We start from the raw sequence: 17,733 nt of genomic DNA, 5'->3' as shown, positions 1-17,733 counted from the left end.
TTATAATAATACATAGTAGTTAGCATTATATTCTGTATGATCAATATCGAACCTTATCATTTCCTTATTTGCTATTTTGTATTTTTATATGTCTATTAGTTATTTAGCATTTATTTTTAAACTTTTTATTATTTATAATTTTTTGAAGGAAAAAAAAATCGTTCCCATAGTGCCGAGCTCTGGTTGCTGTCTATTCCTGCTCCCAGCTGCAGGGGGGGGGCCTGGGGGCAAAGTCTGACAGAGGGTGTGTTGTGTTTGTCAGGAGCGGGGGGTCGCTCCAGCCCGGTGGCAGGGACGAGCTGGGCACGAGGTGACGTTCAAGCTGACCCCCAGGTGGGGACCTCCTACCAGAACATGTACCAGCCCCCCTGCTTCGACAACCACCATCAACCTTACCAGGTGACAACCAATGGGAATAATCCTTTCTGTAACCTTCATTATAAAGACTTTAAAGATCATTTGCGAACCTCGGTTCTATTGCGGTCCACTTGTTATATTGTTCAATTTTAACCTTTATTTTATTATTAGTTTTAAAAAAAAAAAGAAATTTTCAATTACGATTTTTTTTTACGGTATCGGAGAATTTTATAATGTACCAGCCGATACCAATACCAATTCTAGTGGGTATTTTTTGTTTGTTTGTTTTATGTTTACTTTGACATTAGGTTTGAAGAATTACCAAACTGATGCTTGTTGTGATGCAATTTTATTTGAGGTCACCGCCTCGTACAATCTCAAATGTTTTGTCGTAATTCAATGCAAAAAAAACAAACAAAAAAAACAAAAGAACAATTTCTGAAACCAATTTTAAGGAGAAAAAATATTACAGGCTTCTTGCTTGCGTAGATGCTCAGTCGGCCTGATTAAAGGTCGCTCGGCCTTGCTTTAGCGTCAAAGTATCTCCGCAGTGTCGACCGCAATGAGCTTTCGGAATTGAGCAATCGGGAATGAGGCATTTTAGTTTTCATGATAAATGTTAGTCAGCCCCACCCTGAGTAGCAACACGACGCGTCGGGGTCACCACGCGCTAGGCGGCCCAGCCCGAATTGCAAAGGTTAATGGTATTGTCTGTCGGCGCGGGAACAAACGGCTTCGCCTCAGCGCGCAGAGGCTGAAAGCCGGCCCATTAATGCTAATCAGTTAGCACTCCTTAGCATAATTTAGCCATCCCGCTCAATGATTGATGGTATTTTTAGCCAAGCTGTCATCTCGAGCTTATTCAAATTCAGACGGTCGCTTGATTGTTTTTGCGTCAAAGCGAAGGTGCCTCAGACACACGACACTTGTATACAGTATATTTTCATATTTCATGTTTGTCACTCGGCCATACGGCACCCGCTGCTGTTATTGTTACGTTATTGATAAATGTTTAATAAAGGTGAAGTGTGGAAATTTCCAATGACTTGAAACAAAGTCTGACTTCTTTGAGGTCACCATTTGACTTCCTTAAAACTACAATCTTTAAAACTGTTTTGCAAAATGTTTCATGATGAGGAGTTTTAAAAAGCTACATATTTAACTTTTATAATCTTATAACTTGGCAACATTTGTGACAATGTCCTGATTTTAAAAGGAGCACATTTCTTTGCGGAAACATTTGATTGTTTATCGTGGGAGGCATCTAAAAAAACTGCTGTGCTGCACACTCACTGGTGCTTGGCTGCCATGCAGGTGGCTGATGGGAAATCAAATAAGGGTGCAGACGCGAGATGGGGCTTGATAACAAAGTCAAGACCTCTCAGGGAGGTGCAAGCCCCCAAAACTAACACACACACATCAGCCAATCTTCCCTGGATTTGTGCTGAGAATTTCTATTTGGAAAACATATTGCATCTAATTTACGAAAGAAAAGTAGTTGGAGTCAAAGGTGTAATATTTGTTAATATTTCGAGTTCGTATCAAAGCAGAGAAACTTCTGATTGACTTCAGAATGCAAATACAAAGTAATAATATGAATATGGGGACCATCTTGGTTTGCTGTCCCTCCAAGACAAGCGACCCCTGCAATCCCCCCCATCCAATCTATGTTGTATTTTTCAGAGCCTAATACAAGAGCTGAGTGTCGCTTAAATAACAGTTTATAAAGCTGTCAGCGAGCTGATGGTGTGGACAAGGCGGCTGACGTATTGCTATTGGCGCTGACAGGAATCACATTCCATAAAAAGTGAAATTGAAAAAGCGGCCTACGCCACCGAGTCGACGCCTCGTTGCAAAAGTTTGCCGCGCGCTGCCGAAGACTCTCTGACGATTTTTTTTTTTTTTACTGGACAGGTGCCCCGTGGCGACGACGGCCACATGTCGGGCTGGAACGTGTCCCCGCAGTATCATCTCATGCAACCATACTACTCTGCGGCCTCTTACCTGCCGCAGGGGTTGGGCACTTCCTACTACAACCTGGAGGACATCAACTACTCCAAGGCCATCCCCGCCAGTGAGTGACCTATGACACGCGCACACACTATTGTGGAAGTGGCCCTGATGTTATTTCGTTTTTAGAAAACATTACTGTGAGGTACACTGTAAAGATGTGTCACACATATAAAAATATATTTTTTATTCTTCTCAAAATGTGTCATTCCAATCTGAGCCCCCATGACATCACATTTCCAGGAGAAGTCTTAAATGTGCAAAAAAGTCAGATTTGTCTCGAGCTATGAAAGTTCACTATCAATGCAAATTGTTACAGTTCCAATACTGCCGCCATTTCATTTCACCGAGCGAAGCACCAGCAGGGCTTTAAGACCCCCGTATATCTTTTGTATTTGTTTTGGACTTTCACCTGTCTGTTTCCTGTGAGGGTCCCCTGCCTCATCCCCTCGTTGCCCAAGGCTTTACGCTCCATTACAGGACCACTACCGCCTTCCCCGCGGGTGGTCCCACATTTGGTAGCAGCCACCTGAGTTGTTCCCACCGTTTTCTTCCTCTCACCTAACAGGAAATGGCTGCCACAACATTGGGTACACCTGCGCTAACTAATAATATCCATCAGCGTGAAATTTAGTAGGCGTGTCTATTATGAGCAGCCAGCTCATCTGGCGTCTTGGTTCCAAGCGGCCATTTTCTAGTTCCATCTCGTGCGCACGGATCCCGCACCTTATCAGACGCTTGGTCCGCATCCAGCACGTTAACAAAAGGGAACCGGTCTTGGCCGCGGCGACGTGCCTGTACAACATTCCTTACGCTCGCCTGAGCTTTCTGCGAGCAAGTCCCGGACTGTGCGGCCTTGAATCGGGGCCAAGAGGATTTGCTAATCTTATCCAACCCATGTGTCATTCAGCAGTGTAATAAGTCTGCTGTTGTCGTATCAGCAACATTGATACATTTTCACATCATTAGCCTTTTGTTTTCAAAAAGCCTCCTCTGTGGAATACGTCAGAGGTGTTCTTTGAATTGAGGCGAAATCCAATCCCGCCATTTTGTTCTGTGAAGCCCAGTCAGGAAACTCTCCATGTCCACCCTTTCCCTATCACGTTGAACGCCGTGTGAAAGTGTACACAGTGGTGTGATATTTTTTTAATCAACTTCATTCTTGAAGAATCTATGTGTGTTGTCGTCACTCCAATATGCACGACCTGAATGGGAAACTGCTTGAATAGAAGTGTGCTTCTATTTAGGTGACCCAACAAAGCGGTCCAAATGTGGACCAGCCAGAACCAGGAACTAGCACCCGCCAAACAGCGCCGCGGCAGATTTATCGAGGCTTCCGAGGCGAGGGCTAATCACTTGGCCAAATACAGAGATCCAAATAACCTTCAGGAGCACCGACGCTGTCCTTTCCCCCGCCTCCCTCGGAATACCCGCCCACCAACACCCCCCCCCCTCCGCAGTCCCCGCTGTCTCCGCAAAATTGCCTTCTGGAGTTAGTGAGCGGGAACAGTTAAGATTTACAAACAATGATGAAGCTTGTCATGCGTCTTTCTCCATCCGTCACGGCGGGCCGGGCGGCGCTGCCGGGGAGAGCCGTGGCGGTGTTCTTCATAAAAGCCAGCTCCGTGTGAAATACGTGCCCCCCCGGCCCGCCCGTTTACTGCGCCGCGCTCGTCAGCAGCCCCGCCGCCGTAAATCGCAGAGCGGGGAGGTGACAGCGCAGTCCATCAAGCCTCCGCCCCCTTCCGCCCCACCAGCTCCGCGTACACACACACACAGTCAGAATGTTTGTCCACACATACACAGATCCACCGCAGAGGGTGTTGGGTGGGGGCGGGAAGCTTGCTTCATGTTCCTTCTTGCCCCCCGTCCTTGTGGAGACTTTGTAAAGTTAGCCAGCTCAACTTTTTGGGATCAATCGCCGTTTGAAAGCAAAGATTCAAACTAAAGTCTGTGCGGGCGCGTCGATATGAGCATTGGTTATACGGGTGTCAGGAGCATTTAAATGCAAATTACAGACACGCTGATCGATAGAGCCGCGCCGACCCGCCAAGCTCTACAAATCCATAACTATCTTTCTGAGATGATTTTCAATGGATTCAGCCGGCGTCACTGTACACCGTGCCTGTTACCGGCACTTTGGCCTCAATGGCATCTGGATTGAAGCTATTGTTAGGCCCTCGCATGTGGACATGTCAAAAGGATCTCTGTGTGAAATGTTGCAGGATCTCTGTGTGAAATTGGCTCCAGGCTTGCTTTGTGAGCTGTGAATAAGAGTCAGAAAGAAGATTCCGGTTCCCGCTGGGGCCAGTCATACCCTCAGGGAGCTTCGGGTTGTGTTTGCCACCATGCTGTGCTTCTGAGTGCTAAATACAAGTGTAATTGTGTGTTGTAATGGCTTGTACGACAGCATCATTAACAGCAGCCTGCGGGCACTGTTAGGCATTTAATGGCTGCCGTGCGCTTTATGTATCGGTCCGCAGTGTGACCAAAACGCTGAACCACTGACTCTAGTGAACGCCAGATTATAGGATAAGTCAAAATTCTCTATAGCTTCTAAAAAGACAAATTTAAACCAGAATTTAAAAGCAAAATGATGAAGCAGACCACATCATTTCATCCAACTAAAGTCCACTAGCTTAATGCTACCAATAGCAAAACACTTGATGGGCTAAAGGTGACTAGCATAGACCAACTTCAATTTAACGCAAGGAACATTTAAACGGTACATAAAATATTCACAAGCAGAGCTGAGACAGAAGATGGGAGTGGAGGCCATAGTGGATGTGGTGAGGAGAGGCAGACTGCGATGGTACGGACATGTAGTGAGGAAGGACGAGAACGACTGGGTGAAGAAAGTTATGTCGTATAACGTAGAGGGAACAAGACCCAGTGGCCGACCTAAAAAGACCTGGCAGGTGACCGTGGCAGCCGACATGGAGGCACTCGGCATCAACCACGAGATGGCCATGGACCGTTCCCGGTGGAAGAAGGCCATATCGAGAACCCAGTCCAACCCAGCGGCGCCTGGAAAGCGGACTTTAAACCGATGATGATGATGATGATGATGAGTAAATGTAATATTTTTCCATATATCGATATGATTGGTCATCTTAAAGTGTTGTTTTAAAAATGAGCGACTGAACATGATTTTGAGGTGTTGAGTAAACATCAATTGAGGTCCTCCATATTTATTCCGCTCTCTTGCATGTGTCCTTTACTTTGGCATTTTTCTTGCGCTGTCTGTTTGCCCTCAATGAATGTTTTGTTTAAAACGCAAACCGGCAAATATTGATCAGCCACCTCAGCTCATTAAGGCGTATCCTTCAGGTTTACAAGACGGACAGGCTATTTTGTGAGGTGACGGGGCACGCAGGAGCCCCACTGGAGATTGAACATAGTGCAAAGTGGCTTACGGTCGTAACACCCCCCCCCCCCTTCCTTCCCCTCCCTGCCGGTCGTCTTGGAGCGGGGACAGATTGGTTAACAATACGGGGGCAGAGGGTCCTCACTGCTTAATTAGCCTCTGACCCCGACACTGATGCCTTCTGTCAGTCGGAGTGTAATGGCTGCATATGCGCACACGCCCTGGACCCAGACTCGGCAATGTTACGGTCGGTAGCCTCGATGCTCGTTAAGTCTGAAGTGTTTCGCATAATTTCTTCTCGTGTTGTTTCCGTTTTCACCTTCTTCTTTTCATTTTTCCTTTTCATCAATATCGCGGTCGTCTGATTTGCTAATTGAGTCAGTGCTTGATTCTCGAGCTTCACATCTTTGCCATTTCTTTTTAGCTCGTTGTTTCATTCTCGATTCAAAGTTATGAAGAAAAAGTCACGACGGAATGGATGGACAAAAAGTCGGGGTGAAAGTTCGCCGTGTGAACATCATTTGAGGTGGCGTGAGCCGCCATGTTTAAAGGCCGTCTGCCTGGCTGCCCTTTGACTGAGTTTTCCAGGTCATTAAGTTGGGCTGAGCCGGCTGATGACGACGAACCATACACACACGCACACACACACACACACACACACAATACACACACACTCACACACAAAAGCACAAAAGTGTCCAGGGACATTTTGAGCTCGTATCATTTTAATGAGAGCCATTCCATCCCAAGCTAACCTTGTCATGTGACAGGCTACTTTTCATTCTGAAGATTGAATTGCTGTTGCCACGCGGGCTAACGGCTCGTGCTAAGTGTGAGCGTGGCCTCGAACTACAGCGACTCTTCATTTCCTTTGATAGTTTGTGTTGGACTTTTTTCCATTGACTTTGGACAATGTTGAAACATATTCTGAAAGGTTCTGAAGACTTTTCTGCTTTGACTATGTCCTGTTTGGTACTATTATTGTTTTGTTAGCTGTTTTTAGCATGTAGCATGTGAACAGATGGTGGAAACGTTTGCTTGATTTGTTTTGACAGTGAACGATTTGCAGGAGAGACACCTACAGGGTTGGAGTGGAATTGCAACAACCTGAACCTTAGCCTTTGTGAACCGAGCCCGTAAAAGGCGCCTTTTTTCCGACACGCTTGTCGTTTCCGAGCTTTCTCCCTGCCTTCTTTCGCACCGTTGCACTTTCCATCTTTGCTCGAGTCACTTCAACCTGCCTTTGTGCCTTCCTTATCTCCTTACCAGCTCTGTATTGTTTTTCTTCCAACATTCCTTCCTTTCTCCAGGTAGAAATGTCATAGTGGTTAATTGCCACCCATGGGAAAAGCTGTATTGCGCAAGATGTTTTACTCCTTAAGCACTGAATTCATCTTATCAAATAGATATAATACAACACCTTTTTTTTCTATTGACAAAAGCTTTTGTGATTTGGATTTTATTACATTGCGATGTCGATTTGACCCTATTTCAAATCCACTCCCGCTCTTCCTTCTCTCAAATGTACATTTTAAGAGTTACACAAAGGAGAGAGGATTTTGCTGTTGCAGGTGGCGACAAGTGGGCGGTATGTTTGCTTGAGCATTATCTCATGCTCACCCCCATAACGCGACGCAATGCGCATGCCGGCAGAGCGACTCCGACTATCTTGACAGCCAGCGAGAGATGATGCTGTCCCGTGAGGGCTTTTGTCGCTCGGCGTGACGGGCAACCATTGCACTTTGATGCACTCCCACACTCTCTTTAGCCAGCACGATGGGAGGTTGCCGACGCCCACTTTTGTCCCGCCTTCTATTGTTTGGCCCCTGAGGGACGGCCATCGAGGCAAAAGTTCCCTTTGGCTTATTCCCAGCAGCACGAGCATTTTCAACACTGCCACTTCTCTAAAGTCACAGTAAGCCAAAGAAGAAGCAAAATAGGTTCGTTGATGCTCGCTACACAAATATCTTGCTTGACATCGTTGCAATTTCACGCACGGTTTCATTCTTCTCTGAAAGCTGAAGGGTTAGTGTCAGGTTTAAGTACCATCAGACATTATTTTACACACTTTAACAAAGAGGAGAAGACAACCAGTATTCGTTTTACCTGCGGGGAGAATTACGTAGAAGGCCCCGGCCTTGGCCGATCGTGACTCCAGAGTCTCAACCTCAACTGGTTAGGAGCTGGTTGGCTGACTTGTCCTTGATTAGATATCTCGAAGCGTGTCGTTTTCCTGTGGAATAATGCAATTTTCTTGCTAAGTTTCACACAATACTAATATTGAGTAAATATGGGATAACTTATATGCAACTACTTCAACAGATATGTTTTGTTTGTAGCACTTACAATCTCAATCAACATATAAAAGCTATAGAGTTGGCTTAAAGGGAGAGAAGATCTTATGAATTAAACAGAGAACTAGTGAGATAAGAAAGGAAGGGATGTAAAGGGATTCTCTGGGACTAGACAGAGAATTTTGTTGAAGCAAAGGACTCCCAACTTGTAAATAATGAGGCCTTTGGTCAGGCCGACCATCGAATTATTCCAACAGTTAGGGTTTATTCATATTGTTTCATTAGCATTCGCTCCTGCTGTTTTTCATTATCATCTTTTTATGGCCTTGTGTTTTTTTTTTTTCATGCGTGTCATTTTCCCGTACTAACATTCTATTTTCACAATCTTGGCCTTCTGGTATATAAATATAGGGTTAACTGTTTTTAAAGTCAATTCATTTGTCATTTTCCCCTAAAATAATTACCCAAACGTGGTCAAATGGCCGTCACTAATTAATAATAACTGAGTAGCAGCTACATGGGGCTAATTGACAATGAAAATCATGTCGCACTCGGATTTCGCAAACAAATGTGACAGGAAAGTGAATTAGACGGCAAGCATGTGGGCCGCGTCCTCAATTAACATCAACCGGCACCTTTAATTACACGCACGCACACAGACACGCACACACACGCTCGGAAGCTTTGATGGCGTACAAGCACAGCACAGCGGCTGCACCTCGCAACACAAACATCCCTTTTAATGATGAAGGTGCCCGTTTGAAAGTGGTGACAAAGTGCAGATGGGCAAAAAAAAAAAAAAAGTGGGCGTCCCAAACCAATCAGGAAGTTAATGAGGAGAGAAATGACCTCACATCACAACAGGGAGGAGGACGGCAGGGAGGGAGCGCCGCCGGCCAATCGGAACGCTGATGTAAATGCAAAGACGCCTTTAATATTGTAACACTCAAATAGAAATTTTAACGGCTTTACCTCTTTATATTAAAAAAGGACTTTTTTAGTCTTTTTTTGGTCGACTTTTTCAAGCCTGGCGAACAATTGGATCTTTTAAATTTGTCATATATGAATACAGAAATGTCTCTCTAGCGCCTCCTACTAATGTTCAACGTGTAGATATTCTTTCCCCTACTTGGAAACTCAAATTTGAAACCCCAGCCCAACTTTTAGACCCTAGTTTGAAATCGAAACCTTAAAAACCCGACTTTGAAAGCCGACTTGAATAGCCTAACCCTAATTTGAAACCCAAATTCGACTTTGGAACCCGACTTTGAAGTTGAGGCCTTGTTGGGAGGGCAGGATAAATTTTTGGGGTTGACTGGAAGAAAAATAGAGTTGGGTAGGTTCCACCTGGCAGTTCTGAATTCATACTGCGGTTATACTGTAAATTGTGACGACCATATTCTGAGCTGTGCGTATATGCCGTGTGTTTGTGTGCGCGCGTGTGTAATGTATTGTCATTGTAAAAGCAGTGATTAGTTGCGCTGCGTTCAGGAACGAGGGCCAACGCAGCACAGGGGCTTATTGAACAAGTCGCCATTTTGTCTCCCCCCCTCACGCATGCGCACAGATTAGAATTTGTCTTTTCATGTTTAGTGTAATTTTTGTCTTCTCACACGGTGTTTTAGTGTTCTCTTTATTTTTATATTTTAATCTCGTCTGTCTCTTTTTTGCGTGTGTAGCAATAATGGACAGCGACGAGGGCGTCGTCCCCGACTCAATGGCCTCCAAGTTCGCGGTCATCAATCCGGAGCAGGATGACGAAAGCGACGATAGCGGCCGCCTTGTCATTGACGAAAATGTGGGCAAATGAACGCCAAGCTTTGGTTTTTGCACGACAAGCGACGCTTTTAACAAACAAATTTACTTCACTAATCATTCAAATCAACAGCTAACAGACTTGTCACAACATAAAGTTAAAGTGATAGAATAATACATGTTTGATTCTTTTATTAATCAATGAGAAATTACATTTTATTCAGTAAAGTGTTTCTTAAATTTTTTTCTTATAATTGTTGATGTCACATGATTTCGAGCTTCGGTTTTTGCACGACAAGCGACGCTTTTAACAAACAAACTTACTTCACTAATCATTCAAATCAACAGCTAACAGATTCGTCACAACACAAAGTTAAAGTTATAGAATAATACATGTTTGATTATTTTATTAATCAACGAGAAATTACATTTTATTCAGTATAGTGTTTCTTAAATTTTTTTCTTATAATTGTTGATGTCACATGATTTCGAGCTTCGGTTTTTGCACGACAAGCGACGCTTTTAACAAACCAACTTACTTCACTAATCATTCAAATCAACAGCTAACAGATTCGTCACAACATAAAGTTAAAGGTATAGAATAATAGATGGTTGAATATTTTATTAATCAACGAGAAATTACATTTTATTATTTGTTTCTTAAATTTTCTTCTTATAATTGTTGATTTCACATGCTTTTTTTCATTATCCTAATAAAGATTCATTGATGAAACTGCGTCCAACGCCCATCCCAAGTGTTTTTCTTAAAAAACAACCAAAAAAATGCTTCCTCCAAAACTAAATTGGCAGCCAAACTGCAGCAAGTCTTGTGTGGCTAAAACCAAAGCGTCCTCAACTCTTTCCTCTACAGTTGTGTTAAGATTACAAGGGTAAAAATGTTCCGGGGCCTCAAGGAGATTCTTCATGTGAAGTGTTTTCTTGAGTTTATGTGGCTACAAGTCTGTTTGCGGCGCTGAAATGATGGAGGGTGTCGGAAAACAAAGTCCGAGTGTTTTCTTTGCGCTAACACTCAGCGGGTCGTGCCCCATCTGCTGGAATCAATAACACTGCCGTCTTGTTCTTCTTTTTTTTTTTTCTTTATGAAACGCACTTACTCTTAATTTCATCCCCGAGTGGTTTTAGAGAGAAGAATGTGGAGTTACCTATAAGCGCCACGCCGCCATAAATCAGAGGCAGCGCTAGTATCGATTGAGGCTGATATATCACACAAATTTACTGTCACTTCTGTTTTCAATTAAAGATACAATCAGTCAGATAATGACTTAATTGGATTTTACACAAGATTGACTTTTATGGCCGGCGCTTTTACGACTTTAGTTAAGGGAGGCCATTTTATCACGAACACAGTGTGTCGCCGTTGCCCCCCCCCCCCCCCCCCCGCGACACGACGCCCCCTGCTGGCCTGCAGTGTTAGTTTCACCTTCAAAAGTCTAACTAAACTTGGTCCTGCGAAATCTCATGAGACCTCAGCTCAATGAGCATCAAGAGGATTCAAAATTTTTGCCATCCTAGTCTGACAATTGCGTGCGTATTTGCAGACACAATCTGAATGTGTTCAAACTTGATTGAGACGTGCCGACAAATTGCTCCCCCGGGGACTCTTAAATCAAATGCGCGGTGACAACAAGCCCCGCCTCACAATCAGCGCCTCCTAATCACAGCAATTTTCTACTCGTGCCCATTTTATTGAGTCCCCAAAAGCCCAAAACCTTTACCACCAAGTAGCAATTCCAATGTTGTCAGAAGTGTAAAAAAAAGTCGTATTTTTCAATCATCATTCACATTTAAAACTAGGTGTGAAATAAATCTTTTTCCATTTTAACATATTTATATTTTTAATGTTTGATTAAAACATTTTTGGAAATGGTGGAAAATATCCAAATTCAGACTCCTTAATACTCATTTTCAAAATAATCTGATGTATTTTTGTCACATCGTCCATTTTTATCATTAATTTACTTGAAAGTCCCCTTTCCTCGCAATATAATTTTTTCTATTCCCATGTTGCCACTTTACATGACAGGTAAAGTCCTGAGTCGGACCCGCAGTCTGTCCAGACCCGTCTAGTCACCTTGAAGAGGTGCTGGGCCATTTTCCAATTAAAAGCTTAATAGCCCCACTTGCTTGGCTGGCCCGCCATCCATCCCGTGATGTGCTTCAATAAACTAACACCGGCCTCCATTAGGTGATGCTACTCAATTCTGTATTCACTGCAGCGCATGCAAAACGTACAAGTTGTAAAAGTTGCAGATGAGTTCCGTCTAGATTGCTCTTTTATTTGTTCCGGTTTAATAGCCGATTGTTTGTTGGGTAGCAGGCTGGCGCGAACGACAATTCAAAGTGTCTTCACTATGCTTAATGGAGTAGTGGCACGGAGGAGAAGCTAGAATGTCAACATTTTTAATGCGGATCTGGGTCAAGGATGACCCCCCGCCACACACACTTTTGGGGGCTTCTTTGTGATTTTTATTATTCTATAGCTTCTCACCATAGTTACCTATAATCAAATCAGTCATACCCAAACTACAATACAAATATTTAAATCCCTTATATATTTTGAATAAATATCCAATTCTAAGTGTGAAAATAACATTTTTGGTGTCGGATTTGAAATGTTTGCTTAATATCTCACGGATTAAAACATAAAATAAACAAACGTTATCACTAGTCCCTCTAAAATAAAAAATCCTAAAAGTGCTTATTTTTTGCATCCCATGCAAGTATACCGACCACTTCGGTCACGTGCACGTTTTGATTGACAGCCTTGTCCTTGTATAACTTTACATATTGAATTATTCAGCAAGAAAACTAAAGCCAACTGACTTACTTTCCTGTGAAACGTTTTTGCCTATATTTTTCCAAGGAGGGAACAGTTGTGGTTGACGTGCACGTTGTGATTGATAGACAGCCGGGTGGGTGGGCGTGTAAAGTAAGCCACCCCAACCCGCCCCTGCGCCACCCGGGTCCCTGTCCCCTCACTCTTGTCTCTCTCTCTCATCTCGAGCAAGTGTGACAAGTGTAGAAACTGTACAGCGCGCACAGCACATCCGGGTGGGCGATGAACGGTTACGGCTCCCCGTACTTGTACGTAGGCGCGCCCGTGTCGCAGCCGCCGCGGGCGCCCCTCCAGCGGACCCCCAAATGCGCGCGATGCCGGAACCACGGCGTGCTGTCGTGGCTGAAGGGCCACAAGAGGTACTGCCGCTTCAAGGACTGCGCCTGCGACAAGTGCATTCTCATCATCGAGAGGCAACGCGTCATGGCCGCGCAGGTGGCGCTGCGCCGGCAGCAGGCCAACGAGAGCCTGGACAGCCTCATCCCGGAGGCCCTCAGGGTCGTGCCGGCCGAGGGGGCCGCGGCGGCAGCGGCGGCTGCGGCGGCCACGGTAACCGGCGGCGAGTCCGACGCCAGCTGGCGGAGCGCGGAGGAAAGACGCGGTAAGGCGCGCCCACGTTTTGAAAGCATGCAGTCAACACTCCGGAAAGACTTCTGGATTTAATCAGATCACTTTTGGACTTCTGATTCTTTTGATTAGTAATAACTTATTTTAGTAGAGACACACTGGAAATATATTTCAGGGGAAAACGAAAAACAAGTGAATCTTAATTGACAAAAACTACATCATCACAATCGTCAAGCAGGGATTCCAACTATATAACTTTGTTTCAAAATTAACAATGAATAGAAAAAAATAAAACTATGGAGGAAACGTGAGCTAGATTGTTTATTTTATGCTGTATTGCATTATTAACGTTTTATATACACCTGTATACAAACGTATACGTACAGTAAAATGACACACGCATGCACTCTTTACATTGTCAAGGGTATTATGTGAGCTGTATGTATTATGTCTAAAATGGAATTTTTGTCGTGATCATCATAATATAAAGTAATAAAATAACACACACAAATATATGTTTGTTTGTTTTTAAAATTACAACATTTCTCAGTAAATAATTTAAGGAGACCTGCATCAATTGTTTTGATGTCACACTCGGCCTTTGGAAATTTTTATATTCTCTAATACAAATGTAAGTCCTTTTTTACATTCTACATTTGAATAGGACATTTTATGTCAGCTCTTTTATCCGCCTGTAAAAAAAAAAACTTTGAACAAACAAATATGTATTTAGACGGTTTGTGATATAAACAAATGCGTTTTAATTGCGTCCATTTGTGGCTTGACGTATTTTTAAAGGCATCTAAAGGATTCAAAAGGATAGCAATCAAATTGACACAATCGCCATGCACATTGAGCAGATGACAAACTTGAGGCGCTAGATAAAGATAAAGGATCATTATTATTGCCTGACACGTGATTAACGACGTTTTTTCTTTTAATGCATCTGCACGAGCATGATGGAGTCGCTGAAATTCATTGAAACACACTTTGGAAAGAAAAAAAATCATTGACAGACATATTGCTGCTTGTAAAAACAATTTGATGAAAAATTTAATGTTACATGTAAAGTAAAATATTGTTTTTATGTACATCAAATATATTTTTATGTAAAAAAACATTTTTCATAAAAAATACATTGCTACATGAAAACCAATACACAATAATCCACTTATATTTGTACGATACACATTATATATACATTTCAAAATGTTAACATTATTTTACACAAATTTAAAAATAAAGTTCATTGTTAAATGTCACGTTTAATCCAAAAACAATAATTTGCAATTTATTATTAACAGCACAACATACCACAAATCCTATTTACCCTTGATCTGATTTATCTAGATTTTGGGTCACTTGTTACTAGGCAGACTTCACCAGGATCCATCGCAAAATACGTTATTATCCATAGTAATTTCACAATTGGGTTATTGCTCTCTAATAGCAAATATAAAACAGCACTGCTTGTTTTGCAGAAGCTCCAGAGGATGGGAGTGGGGACGTGTCTGGGCCCGAGACCGGGGGCAGTCCCGGAGAGCGAGACCAAGATCAGGTGAGCTCCCCAGAAGGTTCCAAACCAAACTCCTGCTACACGCCGGAGCCCCCAGACGGCCACCCGGGAGAGAAAGAAGCCAAAGCCACCGAGAGTCCCCAGAAGAGCCCTGCCAGTCCAGGGGGCCGGGCGGTGCTGATCGAGGGTCTGGCCGGCTCAGTCAACCTTCCCTTCAGCCTCAGAGCCAACCGTCCCCCACTGGAGGTCCTCAAGAAGATCTTTCCGAGCCACAAGGCACCCGTTTTGGAGCTCATCCTCCGAGGCTGCGGGGGCGACCTGGTAGGGGCCATCGAGGTGCTGTTGTCCAGCCGGGGCTCGGACGGAGGCGGGCAGCCGCACCCAGAAACACACCCAGACCCTCTGGTGCTTCCGCCGGGGGGGCATCCTTTCGAGCACAGCCTGGGCTCCTACCACCCGGTGACGTCCTCGGCCAAGTGGTCGGTGGGCTCCGCCTTCAGGGTGCCGGACTCGCTGCGCTTCACGTCTGAGTCGCCCTCAGTGGGGGCCCTGGGCGTCCCCCTTCAGCACCCGCGCTACCCACTAGTTCTGCGCAACTCCCTGACCCGGGGCCCAGGCGGAGCCCTGGTGCCCAACGATGTGACCCTGTGGAACACGGTGGCCCTGCAGCAGCAATATCAGCTACGCTCGGCCGCCGCCGCCCAATACGTGTCGCCCTTCGGCCCGGCCGGAGCTCCCGGGGGCTCCGTTTTTCGGGGGGCCTCACTCCTACATCAGCACCACTCCAGAGTCACAGAAGAGTCCCGCGGCAGCATCCAGGACGGGGAGGGCTGCGGGCCAGGGGCCAAAGGGGGCCTATACTCACCCGACGAGGACTACGAGGAACGCTCAGATTCGGCCGACTCCCGCATCATGAACTCGTCCAGCTAGACCGCTTTTTGTTTGTTATGACCAGACCCATACCAACAATGACGTGAGCGCTACTCGTGATTGTACGCACATTTACGTCTATTTCCTGCATGATGTCATGTTTGTGAGCATGTGTGACTAATAAACAAGAGACACTGTAAATGTAAAGTGTGTCAAATGTCGCCTTATTAAAGCCCAGCCACCACCTCCATTTTGTACACAAAAAGCAAATGAGCCAAATAGAAATCATCTGGTTAGTGTCACAAAATCACCTTTCAACATTTTTAACTGGGACACAACGGAAAATATATTGATTAGTTTTCGAAAGTAAAAATACTTAGTGTAGCGAAGCAGTTTTCACAGTGTTCACCACTAGATGTCAGAATCACAAGTCTGTCGTCTTCACCACCAGAGAGGAGAGGGCGGTTAAATTAGGTCAAGAAAATTGTTTCTTTCCGGTAAAATGAGACGCAGATGATATGTTCACCAAATTTAACCATCAACACTTTTGCCTGGTTTGCTTTGAGATGCTAACAGCTATGAAAGATTTCGAGTTGCTACGACACTGATCTCAGAAGTACAACTGTTCAAAAAGATTCGTTTTCTTGAAATGCATGAGGCCTTATTAAATGCGTGACCTCCAAAAACATGGATATACGTAAATTTACCTAGTGGCTTCAAGTAGAAACAAAAGCCGAACTCACGTCTTCCTTGAAGATTTGTCAACGGCATCAGATAATGTAATCTCATTTCATATATAACAGAATGTTTGGACAACTGGAGCTGCAGAATTTGCAGCATGTGCGTGGCACAGCATGTTCAGTTTCCTTCCATTCAAATAAGGTGACAAATGCTGCCACCTGCTGGTCAAACGTTGACACAGCATGAGCGCTCCGGTTGTATCCAGCTCGTTGAGTTGACCTGCTTTCGTGTGACATCTAGTGTTTGGACGTCGAAACGACATTTGATGCTTTTCATGACTAAGAAAAGGGCCTCAGTTAGAACCCAAGATGAACACGAATACTTATTTCAATAATTTCCCCTACAATGTACATTTAGATAATACTACACAAATAAAGTTGTAGACGGTAGAAATACCGTCTTCAAAACATAATCAATTGCAAAAGAAATAAAACAGCAATTACTGACATTGAAACGACATGAAAAAGTATATAACAAAATGACCGACGGTGAGAACTGATTTAGTGTGTTAACTGCCGTGTTATCTTTGGACTGGTGTCGGGTCAAGGTGTCAAAGCACTTGAGACGAAGACAAATGCCGCTCGCCATGTCTGCTTATGTCCTTAAGTGCATGTGTTGCGAGTCCATCACGGGCTAATTAACATAACAGCGCTCCACTTACACTTTTAGTGGCGTGGCGTGCACCTCCACCACCTCCTCCTCCTCCTTCTCAGTAGGGACACTTCCAGCTAGTTGCTGCTCTTTCAATCAGAAACACGACAGCACGTGATCAAATGTCATTTCAGCTACACCACATACCACCAACATCTCCAGAACCCAACAGAAGTTCTGGAAAAGTTTCATGTGTCAATAAAGCCTCCAAAGATTCATTTGAACCGTCACAAGAACTCCAAGGTTTTCTGTAACAAGATCTGGAACTCCTCCTCAAGATTATTCCAACACTCATGAAGACTTTGTTGACCAGCTGGAAGAACCACAAATCTTATTTGACGTGACTTGGAACCTCTCAAACAATCCTTCTTCTCTCCCACAGACCTTTATGAAGACCTACATTTTTTTTCTACAAGACCCAGAATGACTTTAAGTGTCTTAAGACTCATTTGAATCCCTGCAAGAACCTTAAATGGTCTTGAACATGAGCGACTTTTAATTCAAGAATCCTTAACCCTTCAGAAGACTCAACAGAAAAGAACTCTAAATGTTCCAAAGGGCTCTGAACCCATCAAGAGTCTTCCAAAGATTGCCATATCTTCTTGAACAGAACCTAGAACTACTTCAGAAGTCATTCAAGCCTTCCAAAGATTATTTGGAACCACCTCAAGAAGCCCAGGTTTCCACAGGGACAGGTAGCTCTTCATGGGGGACCCACAAACCCGAGTTTTATTGAGAATCCAAGACT

The 17,733-nt window shown here is 44.2% G+C and overlaps 2 protein-coding genes and 1 long non-coding RNA gene across 3 annotated transcripts in view; 2 read left to right on the top strand and 1 right to left on the bottom strand.

Moving 5' to 3' along the window:
- The first annotated feature begins 234 nt into the window (after positions 1 to 234).
- Positions 235 to 10,474, top strand: LOC133154510 (doublesex- and mab-3-related transcription factor 1-like). The gene is made up of 3 exons (XM_061279290.1): positions 235 to 399; positions 2,272 to 2,431; positions 9,708 to 10,474. Exons 1-3 carry the CDS (start codon positions 355 to 357, stop codon positions 9,836 to 9,838), a joined length of 336 nt encoding a protein of 111 aa, XP_061135274.1. The 5' UTR covers positions 235 to 354; the 3' UTR covers positions 9,839 to 10,474.
- Positions 5,829 to 17,733, bottom strand: part of LOC133154514 (uncharacterized) — a 37,519-nt gene continuing 25,614 nt past the window's right edge. Inside the window, exon 5 of the long non-coding RNA XR_009714476.1 lies at positions 5,829 to 7,967. This is a non-coding gene — a long non-coding RNA (uncharacterized LOC133154514). The remainder of the gene's footprint in view (positions 7,968 to 17,733) is intronic.
- dmrt3a (doublesex and mab-3 related transcription factor 3a) lies at positions 12,781 to 15,800 on the top strand. Its single transcript, XM_061279430.1, has 2 exons — positions 12,781 to 13,241; positions 14,689 to 15,800. Exons 1-2 carry the CDS (start codon positions 12,863 to 12,865, stop codon positions 15,651 to 15,653), a joined length of 1,344 nt encoding a protein of 447 aa, XP_061135414.1. The 5' UTR covers positions 12,781 to 12,862; the 3' UTR covers positions 15,654 to 15,800.

The sequence above is a fragment of the Syngnathus typhle genome, linkage group LG5, assembly GCF_033458585.1.
Source record: "Syngnathus typhle isolate RoL2023-S1 ecotype Sweden linkage group LG5, RoL_Styp_1.0, whole genome shotgun sequence".
In the NCBI taxonomy this organism is placed as follows: domain Eukaryota; kingdom Metazoa; phylum Chordata; class Actinopteri; order Syngnathiformes; family Syngnathidae; genus Syngnathus; species Syngnathus typhle.
This window is presented reverse-complemented; position numbering and strand designations above follow the sequence as displayed.

Coding starts and splice junctions, on each gene's coding strand:
- LOC133154510 (XM_061279290.1), top strand. CDS start 355: ATGTACCAGCCCCCCTGCTTCGACAACCACCATCAACCTTACCAG. Junction 400..2,271: donor ACCACCATCAACCTTACCAG/GTGACAACCAAT, acceptor TTTACTGGACAG/GTGCCCCGTGGCGACGACGG. Junction 2,432..9,707: donor CTCCAAGGCCATCCCCGCCA/GTGAGTGACCTA, acceptor TTGCGTGTGTAG/CAATAATGGACAGCGACGAG.
- dmrt3a (XM_061279430.1), top strand. CDS start 12,863: ATGAACGGTTACGGCTCCCCGTACTTGTACGTAGGCGCGCCCGTGTCG. Junction 13,242..14,688: donor GAGCGCGGAGGAAAGACGCG/GTAAGGCGCGCC, acceptor CTTGTTTTGCAG/AAGCTCCAGAGGATGGGAGT.